At 39.6% G+C, this 19,334-nt stretch overlaps 2 protein-coding genes across 3 annotated transcripts in view; one reads left to right on the top strand and one right to left on the bottom strand.

Moving 5' to 3' along the window:
- Positions 1-19,334, bottom strand: part of LOC106657406 (protein-tyrosine sulfotransferase) — a 44,490-nt gene that overhangs the window by 7,599 nt on the left and 17,557 nt on the right. For both annotated transcript variants that reach the window (XM_023461207.1, XM_023461208.1), the window contains exons 3-4: positions 8,613-8,649; positions 1,307-1,649 (exon numbers count right to left, since the gene is read on the bottom strand). In XM_023461207.1, the coding sequence (XP_023316975.1) occupies positions 1,307-1,516 (210 nt within the window). In that variant the 5' untranslated portion in view covers positions 1,517-1,649; positions 8,613-8,649. The remainder of the gene's footprint in view (positions 1-1,306; positions 1,650-8,612; positions 8,650-19,334) is intronic.
- Positions 9,615-11,881, top strand: LOC106657405 (glucose dehydrogenase [FAD, quinone]-like). Its single transcript, XM_014378931.2, has 3 exons — positions 9,615-10,136; positions 10,210-11,501; positions 11,575-11,881. The coding sequence occupies exons 1-3, from the start codon at positions 9,659-9,661 to the stop codon at positions 11,710-11,712; spliced, it is 1,908 nt and encodes a 635-aa protein (XP_014234417.1). The 5' UTR covers positions 9,615-9,658; the 3' UTR covers positions 11,713-11,881.

Below are 19,334 nucleotides of genomic sequence, written 5' to 3'. Positions count from 1 at the left end.
AGAACCTGATTAGCAAATGCCAACGTGGGTAAAAATATCTGCTCATTCATACTCTCTACAACTGGCTCGGAAAGCGAGCGTTTGGAAGATGGATATGGCATCGCTGCCACCACTGAGACGAAAAAGTCGAGAGAGAAAGAGAGAGAGAGGGTCGAGGGAAAACTGGATTGAGCCTGGCTAAATCGGCTTGGATTTGAGCCTCTACCATCTATATACCGGCATGCGAGCGAGAGAGGAAGATAGAAAAATTGCGTTTTAAGAGGATTTCCATGCGCGAATTCGTGAGCAACCAAGCTGAAAAAAATCATCCGCCAGCCGCAGTGCTTTCCCACCGCCGCTGCTGCCACCGCCATGCAGGATTTACCCGAGTTTTAACGAGTATATGCGCGCACAGTTCGACTTCTCTATATACCTACGATGTCGCGCGACGCGTTTGGCTTTGGATTTAGCTTTGTCGAGGAGGAAAAAAAAGAAGTAGCTGCGGATAATTAGATCTACGCGTATTATGGATTCAGTAATTATCGACAAGTATAAAAAGCAATTTTTATATGTATATTGCATCTCACCCCGCTTATGTTTGTTTATCCAAGTCTATGCGAATCTTTTTTATTCTTATTTTTTTTCTTTATACTCGAGTCGGTTTTATATAGTTACCCGAACGAAATGTACGACTGAAAACAAGTTGAACGTTCTAGCTGCAGTTATCGTGAATCGATGATATTTGTTACCAACATACATTTCCCACATATATTTCCCAGCGTTTTCTCTCGTGTTTACTTCGATGGCCGAATGACCGTGAAGTAAATATGGAAAATGGAATATCCCCGCGGTTTGTTTGAAGAGTTTTTGAATAACAAAAAATGAGGAAGGTAACTTCGATAATCACAGAGAAAAAATAGTATGTTTAATATCGATCGCAATATTTGGAGCTCAAGAACGCAGTGATTATTTAAAAGTAGAAAAGTTTTTTTCCAGTAAAGAATCGTACATTTTAACTACTAATAAAATATTTATATACTGAGCTTAAACATGAATATGAAATTTAAGCAATTTTTAAAATGCATTACTCTTGAATTTCGAAGAATGAAAACTGTTGCTTCTTAAAATTGATGCGTTCTTGAATCACATATTGCAATTTTATGTAATACTCGTCTCATGTGAATCATACGCGAGCTTGTTCAAAAAGCAAGAAAAGTTGGATTGGAATGATCGATAAATAAAATTAGATTTATTTGAAGTCAGGCCAAGATGGTAATAATCCAAATTATACTCGTATTAAAAAGCCAGAAAATTTCGCAACACTCACATCCTTAGGCATCATAATTGCGTTCGGTGGCTCTTTGGTCGTGGTACAGATGATGCCGAGTTGATAAAGCACGAGCAGGAAGAGCAGCGCCACGATGCAGAGGATCGGGCCCCTCCTCGGTGGACCTCGCGCGAACAGAAACGACATGTTGATACTGCTGCTACTACTACTACTGCTACCGATGAGATTTTTCGTCGGGTCTTCATGCATAGCCTTCTGACACGCGCGCGATCCAGTGTTGTCGACTAGGACGACGAGGCACACACCCACACACGCGAGTTGGCTGGCACAGTTTGATCTGCCTCGGTGACGCTCGAGCTTTTACTAACTCATCGTTGCAAATCTGAAATTGACAATTGCGTGATTAATTATTCATATATCGACATGATCTTCAAACAAATATATAATGTTCTGGATGAATTTTAAGTTGAGCGCACAACTAAGTGCCTGCTTAATACGGTGCACTTCCAGCGTGTAACATTTAATGCACGAATTAGACGAGCGGGTAATAATCGGGTGTAAGCCGCGCACGACTGCAGCTATATGTAACGTAAACTCGTCGAAAGTTTTGAGCGAGCGAGGCAGCACGGCACGAGACTGCACGCGCAGCTATGTCGACATTTCGCGTATGATAAACATATAGTTGTACGTTAGCGGAATGCCAACATTTTAGAAGCTCTACGCGAATCTCGAGCCAAGTATGTTAAGCCGAGCACCTCCAAGGGACTCGATCATTGAGAAATCCAGAAATGGCTAGCTTCTAGCAAACTTAAATGGCTGACATTATAATAAACTCGTTATGTCGGTATAACCGCCGGCGAGAGTCTAGAGAGAGACGTCAGTTTGTCGGATGCTATGTATCGCCGAGCTTCGGTTTCAAAAGACGTCATCGGAGATTGAGCCATCGACTCGCGCAGCAGCTTTTACGGAAATTCCTGCCTCCGCTACGAACGACAAACATAGTAATATACCTCGTATAAGTAGTGGCATCTGTGCGTATATCATGCTAAAAAAGTATTCAATATAGAGATATTGAAGCAAGTTTAAAGGAAATTGGCCTATGATAAGTTTCGTTCGCAGTTATACGCCAAGAGCTTTGAGGAAAATGCCATGCTTAAAGTTGCCAATTTTCTCATTTTGCTCAAACTGTTTTATGTATTTTGTTTAACGACCGTCACGGCTTTGTGCCACGAGAATAAAAAAAATATACTAGGAAAATTTTAAGCGCGCATACACGAATATCGCATCGGTAGCTTTGATTGCATCGGTTGAACCATCCATTAATTTGTATTTATTTCAAAAGTTTTCCCTGCGACCCACACACACGAATACGGCATTCCCTTTACTCGAAGCCTGAAATTCACTCTAGCAAACTAGACCTAGTTAGGCACTTATACACAGAGATGGCCGATGCCCAATGAAACGTAATTCTGTCCAGCTGGTGGGATACGCTGGGGTCAAGCTCAAATTAAATCGCTCGTGCCTGGCCGATCCGGTAAATAGCGATACGCGAGTACTACCTATGTACGCGTGAAAGCTTTCGGTGCGCTTTTGGACCGCTCAAATTGAAAAAGCTCGGCTCTGTGTATATACGAATTTGGCAGGGATTGAAATGATTCGAATATTATTCACATACGAGCAGCTATAGAGTATGTTGTTTGTATCGTGTGCCGTGCTCGTGGTTGAAGGTTTTCAAGCCAATTTGCATATAAGAGCGCGAGCAAATTGAAAACAAGTGACGAATATATTAAGCCTTGCATCAACAGACTGCAAAACATCGGAGCAGCTGCGAGTGGGCAAAATTTGGTAGCGAGCTTTTTTGTCTTTTATTTAGACAACGCGCACGACAGTGATTATTTCGACTCTTGACGTGTAGAGTGCAATTTGATCTTTATTCTGAATCGCGTTGCAGTGTTGGAAAAATTCAAATTATTTGACTAAAAAAAAGGATAGCGTTGCGCGCGGTGAAGAGCTTATGGAAAAAAGAAGATTATTTCAAGTCTCGTACGAGCGTGTTCGAGCTTTCCAAAGCTTCAACTTTCTGCTGCATAAGCTCTCGAGTCGAAACTTTTAAAATATACTTAAAACGAGCATCAAGTCAATGATACGAGCGGAGTTTCGAAAAATAATGAAAAACAAGTTTGGTGGATTACATGTAGCGCGTGTACAATGTAGAAAAAAATAAAAAAATAACGAGTAACAAGAGAAGAATTAGAAAGGTGAAACGGATAAAGAAGAGTAAAAATGTACAGCTCGTTCAAGTTTGTATTTTACATTTCAGGGAAAATTTTCACTTCGACGCTTTTTGCACGGTCGAAAGAGAGGGAGCAGCATAGAGAAAACCGTTGCAGCTAGATCGTATTTCCGATGTTGCGCGCTCGCGTATCACAAAGATTTAAACGCTCCAGATGTGCACAGGCAGCAAACTCATATTTACACACAAATATCATTTTTATCAATAGACGTATTCTTGGGTCATGGATTTTTATTTTTTAGTTCTTTTTTTAAATGAGTCAAATTCGGAAAGCAATATGAGATGTTATAGAAACGATCCGGCTGCCGGCACGAGCAGTACTAACCGCGGCGTGCATCGTACCAACGGAAATTGTCGATATCTCTCAGGACTAGAAGTAGTGGTAGCGCAGCGAAGAGAAAATTACTTGCGATTTTCCAAGTACTAGGGCTTGCTTTTCGCGCAAGCATTCTCGGTAAATATCAGTTCTTCTGCATTATTATTATTATTATTACTACTACTATTACTATTATTATTACTACTATTACTATTATTATTGTTATTATTATTAGTATTAAGATTAAGTTTATCATCATTATAATAATTAGGTATTATATGAGCTTGATAAAAACAGGACCTTTTACATGTAGGTATCGCGGAAAGCTACAGGCAATAAATATATCGACTCGAGTCTGCGTCGTCACATAATAAAGGCACTCGCATGTCTTCGCGGAAACTATATCTTAAACATCAATCTCGTTGCATTCACACACTCACGAGTGCTCGTATCAGTGGGCTGAGAGAGACAGAGATAGAGAGATGGTAGGGAGTTGATAGTGGCACGGCGCGAGAGACGGTGTGAAAGATTCAGAAAAAAGCAATACTTGTCGGCAATAGAGCTTGCAGACTCTCGGAATCGATAAGTGTGGGTGTGCGCGCGTGTGCTCGGTGTAGGCGCATACAGCGCGAACGAGAGACACGCGAGCCGGAGTATAAATAATATGTCTGTGTCTGCGTGTGTGCCCTTAATGGAAAGTGTACCGGACGCGCTGCAGCATCGACACTACTCGTCTGCACACGGGGGTAGTAGTGTAGCAGCGAGCATGATGAAACTTTTCCGTGGCACCGGCTCGACTATATACCTATCGCTTTATACTCAAGCCGAGTCTATTGTGGCTGTAAACGCACTCAAACGCTCGAGCATAAAGTATACGTATATGGCCCTGCAAAATTTATATATAGCATGTATATGTGTTTTATTCGCGCGTGATACAACGTCGCGCCAACGATGTTTCTATTATTTCGCAGAAGCGTGTACCTCGGCGCAAGCTTGTTTTTGCTGTATTTACGAGTACAGCACCGTGTGCGAACAGGACTTTCGTGTTGTTGTTTTTTTCATTATTCCACCCCATCTAGCTTGTTGCGCACAATGTTTCCTGACAATTGCCAGTGCACCAAAGCCATGATTATTTTAATTGTTCAAGTGGGTTTCGAGCGTGCGTAACATACTCGCCACTTGTAATTTTAATGAACAACCTACTGACAACATGTGATTGTTCTATTAAAAGCGCCACGCATATTTGAGTAAACTTTTCTGAAAGAAAGACAAAGATATTATCATTTTTCAGTGAAACACACTATTATACGGTCAGACGTGTTTGAGATTTTTGCTTCAAGTATCGAAAGTTTTCGACGTGGCTGTGATATATTGTAATGTCTTAGGCATTAATGCTTCTGCAGTATGAGACAACTCAGCCCAAGGCAAAAAGAGATTGGCAAAATTGCCTGAAGCAATAGCATCCTGATGAAGCGATTATTGAATTGTATCTTCGATTTCACAAACCGAAACGAAAGATAGATCAGGAAACGCCACTCGATTCATCAAGATAGAAGTGAAAAATCTTGTATGATTATTGAAACGGTCAATGTTTGTTAAAATTAATAAAACCTTTTGGTTTGAATTGAGCGAAGCGTTATTTTCCATTAAGGGACACACCAGTGTTTATTAGGGTGTACACCTTTTTTAAATATTTCGAATAAAAAGAATAAAATAAAAGATATCGCAGGAACCAAGTGAAAAACTGTTAGATAGTGTCTTTTTGCAGATGTGGGCAAAAGATGGGTGCTGAAATCGAAAATTTCTAGCTCGGAGTAGATTCCTGAACTCTTTGTGTGGGAGAAAAAAAGCTTTATATATGCTTCATGCTTGTATTATTCGTCATTCTTCAGCTTTAAATAGCAGACCCCTGGTATCGTAGCTTGTATTTCTTGATTCAGCAAATTTCATTGTAATGGCTCATGTAACAAAGTCTGTTTACCCTTTTAAAAGATAATTTACTAGCGCAAAAAGAAAATATCGCAAAAAAGCCTTCAGGGATCTACTCTGAGCTGAAAATGTTCGATTTCAGCACCCATCTTTTGCCCAGATCTGCAAAAAGACACTATCCAACAGTTTTTCACTCGGCTCCTGCGATATCTTTTATTTTATTCTTTTTATTCGAAATATTTAAAAAAGAGGTACACGCCTGTGTTTATGCCTATAAATGAAAAGCATGAAAATTAAGGATTAATATTAAAATTTTTTGTTTCTGATGTCAAAATATGTTTTTATAGGTCCTTTTACAACAAGAAATATGTCTCTAGTTCCTCTTACTACTAAAATTCATCCATATATATTGACTTGTGATTTCTAAGTCATTGATCGCATGATTTTCAATGTATGATTTTTTCAATTTGTCCTTTAGGTCTCAAAAGTTTTGAAATAAAATTCTTTTCCGCTTATATATGAATCCTGGATGAATTTTAATAATAATAGGAACTACAGACATATATTTTTTATAAAGGACCTATAAAAACATTTTTTAACATCAGAAACCAAAAATTTTAATAGTAATCCTTAATTTTCATGTTTTTCATTTATATGAAAAAAGTAAACTCTTTATTGGAATTTGTGAAAGAAAAAAGTAATTTTAGCATTGAGTTATTGTTATATTTTATGAAAATATTTAAATGCATTAAACCTTGAGAAAATAGGATCTATGTATGAACGTACAAAAATGATGAATTTTGAGGGTGACAGCTGGTTCGTCGAACGAGACAAAAGTACGTAGCGAGGTATTGAAGCAGACTTTTGTCCATTCGAATAGGCTCAACTTTAATTTACAAAAAAATAATTACGGTTGCTATGGCAATGATGCGTTGAATGACTTTCTTCGCAACAAGAAAAAATTGAGTCAGATAGTTTTCAACTTCTGATCAAGTCGGTTATTATTTTTGCTTTTTAAAGCTCTTGTTAATGTAATAAAGTACACTTTTAATTTTTCGTTGAAACAATGATGTGACGAGTTACCGTAACGATGTCGTTTTTCTTGGACAAGAAAATTCGCCTCAATTAATTCAAATTCGTTCAGTTATTTATTTGACCTTCATTACGAAATATACTTGAAAATTTACACATCAATTCTATTCGTTTCTCAAATAATATTAGAGTTCGAGTTCGCCGCATAAAGGCGATTTTCATGATTCCCAACTTGGACTGATTCAAATTCAAGCAAGACGTTACTGCGGTGAACCTCGTAACAACTCGCGCACGCATTGCATTGTAAAACATGTACATGACTGGCTGTCTGACTTTCGCCCACCTCAAAGCTCTCTGCGGGCTCATCCTTTGTGTTCGCGCTGATCGGATTTGCTTAGATTTATATAAGCATCTCTCGACATCAACCACCTCGGTGGCTTTAATTAATTCGACATATGTCTAGGGAGTCAATATGGTCCATCATAGGATCGAGGGCAATTTTGCCCAAATGAATGGTGCTTATAAGCGACCTAAATGTATAATCGTTTAGGTTTGCCGTTACGGATGCATAATTCTATGCCCGTAAAGCGTTTTGTTGATGAATAGCTGTTAAGACTACACTCACTATATCAAATATTCATTCGTTGACTCAACCCATTTTTTAAGATGTAACAAAATAATTTTCAACAGTTGATTCTTTTTTTTTTTAATCAGTTACGTAACTGGATATATGCCAATTAAAAAAAATCAATCTGAGCGTCAACTCTGAAATTCCTCACTGTGATTTTGCAACTAATTGAAGTGAACTCGTGTGTGAAAATGCATCTCTATTCGCATTTGCTCTCGCCAGCGTACTTCTCACTTTCCAAACAACATAAGTATATATGCACAAACGAAGTGAGTCTTCGTGGCCTCCGAATCAAACAAAATAAAATAAAGTAGTACTTGACTTAATTCGCGCATCCTTTCGATTAATACCTCATTTGCCACCTTGAACTTTGCGCATGCCGCGCTGACACAGTTCATCGAACCGAGAATATGAATACCTCTGTATTCCTACTTCAGATGCTGCAGCGTAGCCCTTTACGGCTGAACAAGCACGAATGTACATGTACGATAAGGGTAAACCGTATTCGTACATCTTGGATTGTTCTAAGATATGGACTTTGATCAACACCTGTTGTATAGCAAACGAGTACTCGAATTTCTAAACAAACTCAAAATATTGGCCTCTTCAAAATTATAAGGACATACTGATATTCCTTTTGTTTGATTATTGATTTCCTAGGCGTTGAAAAGCTTTAAGGGAGGCGGTGAAAAACGCATCACATGTACAAACGAATTGGAGAATGTCTAAAAGAGAAAACTTTTAATCGTTTAAATAATAATTTTCAGTCAAGATTCAAATTTTATTAGAAGTTTTTTCGATGAAATACACACATGAAACTTTCTTTAGCACATTTAAAGTAGAATGATTTATGATGATGTCATTTTTACACTTGTACAAAGAATAATTGTAAGGGCATATAGAATTAATTTTAACAAAACCGTAGATTAATAGCTTGAGAAAATACTTAATCATACTAGAAGCTATTTCGTGAGCAATAAAAAGTCATTGTTCATGAAGATAAGAAATATAAATACGCTATGACGTTTCTTATTCAAGAAAATACTCCAATTGACTAGAAGACGATATTTCATCTTCGTACATATCATAAAGTTTTGGGAGATATTTTTGTTAAAGTAAGTATGGTAATTCTAAATTTAGTACTTACAAAAATATAGTGTGGAGTAGTAACCGAATAAAAAATCCTGCAAACAAAAATATAATCAAATATAATAATTAAAATTTAAGTGTTCATAAAATAAAATATGTTTGTATTAATTGCAGTTGATTTTGAAAATATTTTTCGAAAAAATAGCATTATAATTAGATGAGTAAAAAAATATGAGAGAATTTTCAACGTTCATAAAAAGTTAAAATGTAACGTTTCGAAAATAAACTTTCAAATGACATTTGCTCTGTCTATTATTACATTTTAAAAGTTTGAAATTAAAAAAAATGGTTGAAGCTATTATATACCATTCAAAGTTCTGAAGTTTATGAACCACACAAAAGTCTATGAAAAAACTCGGAGAAAAGATCTGTGAAATGGAAGAAACAACTTCATTCTATCAAAACATTTAATTGCTTTATCGATCGTGACGAAACTTCGTCTTATCCAGGAGCTCACGCCTCAAGAGCAAAGAACACATATAAAAAATAATTCAACAAGTGTTGCCTTGATTTTTCACAATCTAGGTCGGGTGTGTGCCTTGGTAAATTTCTCAATTTAAGCATCGCGTCCTGGAGGAAACGAAGTCGAACGTCAAACTACTTTTGTGAAACAAAGTAGTCACGCAAGAAGCTACTCGTCGAAATATGTAAGTTTTATCAAGGCGAGAGAAAGTTTCAACACTGATTTTAATTAGGAAAATATGAATGGAACACCTGTTTTAGAACTCATGATTTTCACGTGTTGCGAATTAATTGACGAACTCGAATGAAAACTTCATTTCGACGAAGTTTCTTAATAAAAGAACTCTTTTCAAAGTGATTATTTTTATCTTCAATTATATATTCAAGCAGACACAAAGCACAAGTAGATGTCTGAATAACAATAAGCGTTGTCTCGTGTACGTGCCTAAACGATAATTTGATCAATAATCATCCTCGCGTTAAATGCTCAAGCACGCGTTTGGGAATATTTCATGCGGAGGCACACTTAAATAGCCTTGGCTACATCTTATCTCTGTAAAGCAGTCGCGCAGCATCTCCGCTATGGCGAGGTACTGCTTCCTTTTTCTCAGCTCCGTGCTGTTATCGACAAATCTCGTACTCGGCGATCTCAAAAAAGATGCACCAAATTTCATTCGTTTGATCGAGAGCGCGGAAATGTTCACGGAGGACTTCATCGAGGACGCCAAGCAAGAGGTCGTCGATTCAACCCCCGAGGATCAGGAGGAGTACGACTTCGTGGTCGTTGGTGCGGGAGCTTCGGGCGCCGTCATAGCAGCCAGGCTCAGCGAAGAACAGAACGCCAGCGTCTTGCTAATCGAGCGCGGTGGCCACGAGCAGCTCGTCATGGATATTCCAGCTTTGGCCATATTTCTCATGTACAATCCATTTTGGCATTGGAATTATTATAGCGAACCGTCGCGCACTTACTGCTTGGGATTTAAAAATCGACAGTGTAGAATGCCTGTGGGTCAAGTTATGGGTGGCTCGAGCTCGGTCAACTGGATGATCGCTACCAGGGGTGATTTTTTAATTTTTAGAAGATCCTTTGACAAGAAAATTAAAATTATTACTATTATTAATTTAAAATTTAGGTAACAGATATGATTACGATGAGTGGGCAGAAATAACTGGAGACGACAGCTGGGCCTACGACAATATGTTAAAGTACTTTAAGAAATTAGAGAAATTCGAAGTGAATTTGACGGAATATGAAGATCAGCTACACAACTTTGACGGCCCGGTAAACATTTGCAACGTGCAGCATCGCACGCCACTCGTCGACGCTTTTGTCGAAGCCGGACACGAGATGGGCTTTCCACCGCTCGATTATAACGGCCGCAAGCAAACGGGTTTCTCCTACGTGCAAACCAACCAAGTCAACGGCGAGCGACTGAGCTCCAATCGGGCCTATTTGCATTCGGCGCGAGCCCGGCCGAATCTGAAGCTAAGTATGCATAGTCACGTGAACAAGATTCTGATCGATCCATCGACCAAGCGGGCTTACGGAGTCGAGTTGACGAAGCACGATTTGGGCACGCCAACCACGACGCTCAAGGTGATCGCCAGAAAGGAGGTGATTCTCTGCGCCGGTGCAATAGGCACCCCGAAACTCTTGATGCTGTCTGGTATTGGACCAGCTGAGCATTTGAAAAGCCATAGAATACCGGTGTTGAAGGACGCTCGGGTGGGCAAAAATTTGATGGATCACATAGCTTACGGTGGACTGACATTTTTGGTAAACGATACGGTCAGTTTGGACATTCGCAGTGCTCTGCAAGTAACGAGAGACGAAGCTTTTCCCGAATACTTTGAGAACAGAACTGGACCGGGTACGGTGTTGTCCGGCATCGAAGGCCTGGGTTATATCAATACCGACGATTTGAACGCCGACAACGAACGCCCCAACATCGAGTTCATGTTCGGTGGTGTCCACGTGGCAACCCACCCTCTGCTGCACATACCCTTCAAATTCCAGGAGAAGCACTGGGTCAGGTATTTCAAGCCGAACACGTACGAGCCCGGTTGGCTCATATGGCCCATGTTGATGAAGCCCAAGAGTCGAGGGGAAATATTGTTGAGAAGCACTGATCCAAAGGATACCCCTAAAATCATAACGAACTATCTGACTGATCCCGACGACGTCCGAGTTTCGGTCAAAGGTATCAGAGTGGCGATCGAAGTTAGCAAGACCCAAGCTATGCAAAAGTACGGTACGAAATTATACGACAAGATAGTCCCGGGTTGCGAGAGGCATCAATACGACTCGGACAAGTATTGGGAGTGCGCCCTGCGAACTTACACGATTACGCTATGGCACTTCAGTGGTACCTGTAGAATGGGAAGAGACGATGACGACGAGGCCGTAGTAGATTCTCGAGGACTGGTGAGTTTTTCTCAATTTAATGCGTATCAAAGCAAATTGACTATGTTTTCGTTATTTTTTCGACTGCGTGCAGGTCAAAGGAATACAGAATTTGAGGGTGGCCGACGCTTCAATTATGCCCGTAGTGCCTACAGCGCATCTGAATGTTCCGACGATGGCAGTCGCGGAGGCTATCGCAGACAAAGTAAAAGCTCATTGGAGATACATTTAGGTGGCATAATTTACATTCGAGCTGGAAGATATTACTGAGGGATTTTCAATAATTTTTTTACAGTCGATAACTGCGTAATAAATTGAGCTGAAATTTTTTTTAAAAGTAATTCTTTTTTCATTTAAATCTGTGGATTTGTGTTTTAATGGCATGATTAGGTTACGTAAAAAAAAAAATATATTAAAATAAAAAAGTATAATTATGAGCTACAGCACATACTATGCAACGATCTTATCATCATTCTGCACATGCGCCATTTACGATATGCCTTAGACTCTTGACACGTAGCACCGGTCTTCACGCTCAAACTGATACTTTATTTTTTGGGATTTTCCGTCAACCGAACTACCTTTCTCTCGCTCTCGTTTTCGCTCTCTCTCTCTCTCTCTCCCTTCTCTCCCCCTGCGCGAAGCAATTTCATTTTTTTCTATTGAGCCTTTCAAGACATCATAGGATTTTACGATCGAAGTGCGCGTGAATCCAAGGTTTTTTTCTTTCCTCGGGTCTCACTGGAAGTTTATGCAGTTCACGTCGGAAATTGACAATTTTAGCCGCATGTGACACGCTATACTTTATATGACTACTTGGTAATATTGTCGACGTTTGCAAGAACGGTTAGCTCGGTCGCTGTATTTTACGATCTATCGTAAAACATTAATGTTTACTCGCGAGCTTTTATCAAATTTGATAATTTTCTCACCGCGCTCGTTTTGTTTTTACCTTTTTTTTGCCTGTGCTCGTTCAAGTCTATTCGCGCTTGTGTACTTTTCATCATCATCAAAGCGACAATCACCTATAGCACTCACTTGGATTTAATTTATATATATAGGATGCGCGTAAGAACGGTTTGAAGCAAATGAAAAACTAAAATTAATATCCAAGCTGATTGCAGAAGCATACAATTTCAATGTTTCTCTCTCGTGACTACGTGAGCTTACATAAAGTACGAATTACAATTTTGCCGTTTTGTCATTGATATCGCTTACCTTCGAGTCTCGTTTCATCGCGAAAACGAAAAATTGATTATTCTTCTGCGTTGATGCCGCTCACACATTTCACAATATTCGCACGCACAAAGCAGCAAAGCTCAAGAGCAAATGCAATCTATGATGAGAACAACGGAGTGAGAGAGAGTATAGAGTCAGAACTGCATACGAACTGCGCGTGCAATACTGAGCCGAGCTCAAACTCGAAACAAGTTTCCGGAATGCCATCGTCATCGCCTTAGATCTGTGCGTCTGTGTATAACGTATATATCAATGTATACACACCGTAGTGCATATACGTATTATATCCCCGGCATGGACAAATTATTCTCCTCTCGTCGAGAGCTCCATTGCCGTTCTAGTATAAACACAACGAGAATTTAATTATCGTGTTATTATGTGCTCTCGTGCGCAGTGCACGCAGCGCACGAAGGAAAGAGAGAGAGGCGAATAGAACGAAGTCATCAAACTGCCTTCGGCTGTGTTTGACAAATCTCCCGCATGTTTTGCACAGTCGCATGAATTTATAACGCTGTATATCTATAGTTATGGCGCGTCGAAATTTAGATTATTTTTCCATCAAGAATAAAGCGGGAAATTCAAGAGCGACGATAAAATAGATTAATTTTCGCAGCTTCTGTTTAAGCATTCACGACTAGAGCAAATTCTTTTTTCTGTAAAAAGCGTAAAGGAAAAAATTTATTTAAATTCCATCGCAAAGAGTATTCCTAGCAATACGAAAGCGCGGAAAGTAGCCCATACAGCCGTGTAGAGTACTCGTGGTACGGATGCGAATATATATGCATGTGTTTTTTCCCACGCCCGGCACTTGCGCACCAGCCGAAAAGCTAGAAATTCAATTGGATCCAATTGTTGGATGTATGCATGTGAACGGCTCTCAAAGCGAGCTCGCGTTTTTAGTCGCCGCCCGGCCACCCGCGCGCCTCACGCCTGATATATATTTTTATTCCTCCTCTTTCTCGAGCCTTGTGTATGTATACATTTCTGCTGAATTATTCATCGGATTCATTTGCATGCGTGAGTGACCGTCCTCGGTCGTATGTGCGGGCACAAGTGTATGCATAGGCGTCAGGACTCGCGCGATGCGTGTGACTCGTTCTAATGTCCCCCCTGGCGATGGTATGCGCGCGAGCCGCATATAACAGCCAACGATGAAAGCTCGCTTCTTTGACAGCTAAGAAGTTCCCGCGCGAGAAATGCAAGCCCACGCTCGAGCTCGTGTCTATGTTTGTCTGTTGTCAAGCTAAATTGCGAAATAGTTCAAGTATGCCGTCGCATCGCTGAGTGACACAATAAAGTGTCCCTTAGGTTATGCGGCGAGGGAAAAACGTTTGCTAGAAAATTCCCTGCTTTCAGCATTTGTTCCGTGAAAAACAAAGTTCAGAAAAATCTTGCCGAGTTATTCAACGTAAAATTCATTCTTACTACATTAGATATTTTTTCGTTGACAATGTAATTAATGATTTGTTATGCTTTCAAACTAACCCCAAGTAGTTAAAATTAATTTGAATACGCTAACTTGTTCTGACCTGTAGACATATATTTTTTTGAAGAATGTTCCTTTTACTTGACAATTCTTTAAAATTAAGCGGATTAATCTTTAGGGTTTGTCTCATCCTCAAAGTTATTCGTAGTTACATTTGTAGTCAAATTTTAATAAGAACATGCAAAATTACCGTATAATTAGTTGTTCATTTTTTCAAGAAAGCCTACGAATTCGCTGCGTCGATATAAATAGTCTACTATATACAGGCTGCATACAAACAGCAGGAATGATACTATTACCGCTTACATATTAGTGCGTTCGTACATACCCACGCGCCAAGTTGATATGATCCTGCCTTTAAAATTTGCTCCGCGTACAGCAAATTAACTTAATCATGATGTACGAGAGCTAAGCTCAGGTACATACAAAGTACTATATACATGTATTACTTGAGCAATAAGGATCTATCCATCAGCGCACTAGATGCAGCTCAGCTAGCAAAGTTTGATTATACCAACTATTCGCTAGCTGCTGCTGCTGCGGGCTCACATTTCAGTGTGTGCTTGTATGAATGTGCGCTGTACATGCGCAGTTGTAAAGTTTTGACCGGAAGCTAGCATCGCACGCGTATATATGAGCTGGAAAAGCATTGGCACTATTTTCTGCTCGTATAGTCGGAAAACAAATTGAGAATCATGCGCGACACTTGTGGGGGAAGTGCTGCAACAGCGACGTAAGCGCAGAAAGGCTCGGAGTTGCGAATGGTCAAATTCATCTGGGTTTCGCGTGGCCAAGATGCGAGGCAAACTAATGTGGTCCGGCCACAACTGCGGACGGGCACTTTTCCCGATTGAATGTCGGCTAACTGATTTTGACGCTTGGCCGACTGAATTACGTGGCCCCGTCAGTCACACACACACCCCCACGCATCGCAGGCGTCGTAACGTATCGTTATTGTGAGTAATACGTTATTTTGGGTTATCGCGACTGCGTCGCGCGTGTCGTGACGAGCGTACCTCTAAAGTATACGAGAAACATGTAGTGATACATGTACATGTGGAGCGCGCATTTCACCGAATACTCGATTAATATGCGCTCGTATGCGTATAGCTGCCGCACACGAGATACGGCAGTTTTCGCGCGCTCGAGCCGAGGCAAAAGTTTCCGCAGTCGTGAGCTGGATATCCGTCGATGAATTTTACATACACGAGCACACGTATATCGTAGACACGCGCTGCCGATGCCGTCGTTTTTCCTCGGTGTTTTATGCGTTCGCGATGCCGCGCGGTTAGCGTGAGTTATTTCCATGTTTACACACAACGCGGCCTGTGGCGTCGGCGAGTGCGGCTATTCTCTCTCGCTGCTGCTGCCTTTTTTCACTTTTTTTGCATACAAAGATCCTGAGCTCAAGCTTTTTCGGCGATAACAAAGTGTTATGGTAGGAGAAAATTATGCAAGTAACATAATTCAAAGCGACAAAAATGTATTTCCCTCTGTATTATCTCCGCATAAAGTCGATACTTTGGGGTTGTAAACATTGATACAGGGATTTGCGCAGGTGTGTTACCTTGCACGAGTAAGTGTACATTCGAATAAATCACAAGTACCAATTTTACGTAAACTCGCACTCGCACGATATTCAAATTAATTATAATTATCGATGCGGTCTCTGAGCCGCAGCCTCTGCACTGCTGGGCTCCTGTCTGAAGTTCATTTTGTTTCATGCGCAACAATGGGTCACGTTCACGAATTATAAGTACTTGATGCAGCACCAGTCGAGGTTGTAATCAACGAAAATGATCATCGGAGAAATTGATTAATAGGTCACCCAAAGGACGTCCAATCACTGCTCTCGCGCACGCCAGCGAGTTACGCGAATAAGTAGTAAGTAAAGATATCTTTTAGCTTCGAGATGTAAATCGAGAGCCGATCAAGTTTAATTAATTGCCTCGAATTTTATATCTTTCACAAGATAGTGAAGCGTATAGGTACGTGACAGGAACAGCAGCAGCGACGTCGGCCGAGCACTCCGATTATGCTGACAGATTTGATTAAATCCTGCAAAATATAAAATTGATGCTTGAAGGAAGAAAGCTCAGCTTTACTAGAGATTTTCTTGGTATTTTAATCGGCATATCTTTATCCAAATTTGGTGCCGTTCTAAGATTATCAGAATTTAATGCATCATTTTACAAAACACATAGAGTCGACTTTAACGTTTATAATTTGCCGAAACACTTGGAATTTTGAGGTACAGCTACTGTATCTTAAATTTCCGCGAATAGTCCAAGTGCTTCACTTTTATAAGTATACGTACATCACGAATTTCGTGACAAACGTGCACACTGAAATATCAACGATGTCAGTTGATAAAATTTCAGCATGTGCTCGAAACGCAAAAATTATTACGTACAAAAACTGCTATCAACAATACGGCCTATTTATTGCATTATTCGAAAGAAAATAGATTGTTTGTGATAAAAACAGAATCCTTTATGCTCGATTGCATGCGCCTCCGAGCAATTACTTGCAGCTAGTGCTCTTTGCCCTCGTAAATTTTTTTTCACATTTTTCCATGATATTTTCTCGATACAATGCTGCTAATGCAAGTCCTAGTGATTTATTTACTTTCTGTACTTGTTTGCATATTCAATATTAAATTTTCTCGAACGCGAGCTTTGTATACCGCACTTTTTTTAGAAAAATAAATTTTTTTGTTGCATTCGCGTTGCATTACGACTGAAAAATTCGTACTTTTTTGTACTCACTGCAACGTAATATTTTTCAACATGCACATCCAAGCTTTGAGAATAATTTTTAAATGTATCTTGTGTAATAAAAGCAAAAGAAACAAAACAAAAGAATGCCGTGAAAAATGAAAAAACAAAGTATACCTACATAAGCATGATCCAGAGGTTATTTTACAGGGTATCTCGCGCGTCTTGGAGAGTAAGAGGAAAAAAATGAAAATTGTTTCTCGAGGCAGCACACGCGCAATCGCACAAAACACAGTATAAGACACGCCGGCAATTGATTCAGCTAGCACAACAAAACTTTTTTGTGTGCTTCTTTGCTTTCTTCGGCCTTCCTTTTCAGTTTTTCAGAAGCGGAAGTATATAGAAAAATCCGCGCGGTAGTATATAATAAGAAAATACATCATCGAGGACTACGTGGCCAGCCATCGCGACCGAGTACTTTTTCCACATATATATGTGAGTACGACGTTTTCCGGAGTGAAATGTCCAGCCCGTGTCCCGTACAAGGACAAAGCCTTCAACGATTGTCCGAGCACGTGAGAAAACTTGGAAAAGTTTCGCTGCAAACGCGCGTACGGAGCTTGTGCGGGTCGATGAAGTTACTTTGACGAGGCAAAAACTCGCCTAGTTCGAGCTTTCTACCAACTACGATCGTACGGCGTTTCTGCTTCGTTTTTTTGCTCGCCAACTTCGTTCACTCGTTCGTTCGAGCTTTATTAAATCTTTTCACCGGGGAAAAAATGACGACAAAGGTTTGTTTTTACAAGAGCTCCATTGCCTCGTATATATGTATTCAACTAGAGGAATTCAGCGCGTGCTCTAGCGTAGCGGCGAAACGTAATTTCTCTCTCCCGTTCGATATAAATTCGAAGCTGAATTTTACACCGCCCACGTGACACGAGGTAAAAAATCCCTCCCTTCACCCTCTCTCTCTCTCATTCTCTCTCTCTCTCTCTCTCTCTCTCTCTCTCTCTCTCTCTCTCTCTCCCTCTCTGGTGACGACTACGCGGCAATGGCAACGGCGACGGCCGTCGCGACAGCTGTTGCGCCAGCTTGGCTAGGATATCTCTTGGATAGTACTACTTATAGTATCTTCCCTTGTCTCGCTATTCGCTCAGTGGATGGACGTAGCGGAAATTTTGATATTTTCCAAAGATGTCTTTTATGGTATTTTTTCCCTTGATTGGCCTCGCAGAATTCAAGTGTAGTAATATATTAATATTGAAAAATGAAAAGCGCAATGCGAAAGTACCAACTTAACGTCAAACACTTTGACTGGACTCGAGAGCTTTTGAGAATAAATTAGTTATGACACAAATTTATATTCTATTTTATCTTTTCTTACTGTATCGATTGCTCACCAACACATACCGCATATTCTATCGCGCTTCATTGTCATGTAATATGAGTCTAAATACGTTCACATAGCATAGCCAAATATTGCCAGGTAGCTTTTGTGCTTGTCATCACAACATTATTTACATAGCAGCATAGTACTGTAAAAAGCATAGGTTTAAAAAACTATAAGAGTCGTGTACTAGTTGTTATAAAAATTCTGACTAGAGCAGCCAAATATGTCCAGTTTCTAGAGCAGTCTTCTGTATGTGAGACGATGAAAACTCGGTCGTTTCTGGCCTTTATGTTTGGCATTATGTAATCTAGGTCAGCTGTTCATGTGCTAGGGATGAAAGGAAGGCGATGATCTGCTGCTCGATGGCTACGAAGTCTGTTTTTTTTGCTATGAGAACTGAATGTGATAGCGACAAATAACGACGATTTGTCCGAGAGTACGCAGTCTTTCGAAAAATAAGTTATTATTCCGTTATATTAAACGTGCAAATATGGTTGGAGTTTGAGAAAGAGGTTTAATCGTCAATAGTTAAAAGCTGAACATTTAAAAAGGAAAGATATAAACTACAAATTGTCTGTGCTTTCATTATAAATGTTAAACTTTAACATAAATGAGCTGATGAAAACTAAAGAAACATTTTTTATTTATTTATGATTTAGGTAAATAACCTAACCAAATTATGAAAATTGTAAATATTTGCTTTTTGAGATTTCAACAAAATATTTTTCTAAATAAAGATGTAGGGGTCTAAAAAAATAAAGACGTTCATGTAGTGTTTTAGAAAAAAATTCATTAAAAATTTTGGATAAACTTTCATTTTTACCCTGGCTTCGAAACCTTTTCAAAATTAAAGAATTTGTACCGGTTCTTTAAAAGTATCTAAGATTTTTAAAGTAAGTAAAAAAGAAGTCAAATCAGATCTATTTTCTGTACTCGTTGTACTGAGAATGAAAAAGAGAAAAGAGGGAAACTATTTCTTTTAAATTTAAATTCGACTTTGCATTTTCGACTCAGATATCGAC

The sequence above is a fragment of the Trichogramma pretiosum genome, unplaced genomic scaffold (assembly GCF_000599845.2).
Source record: "Trichogramma pretiosum strain Unisexual culture from Peru unplaced genomic scaffold, Tpre_2.0 scaffold15, whole genome shotgun sequence".
Classification (NCBI taxonomy): Eukaryota; Metazoa; Arthropoda; class Insecta; order Hymenoptera; family Trichogrammatidae; genus Trichogramma; species Trichogramma pretiosum.
The sequence above is the reverse complement of the archived record's forward strand: the minus strand, read 5'-3'. Positions and strand labels throughout refer to the sequence as shown.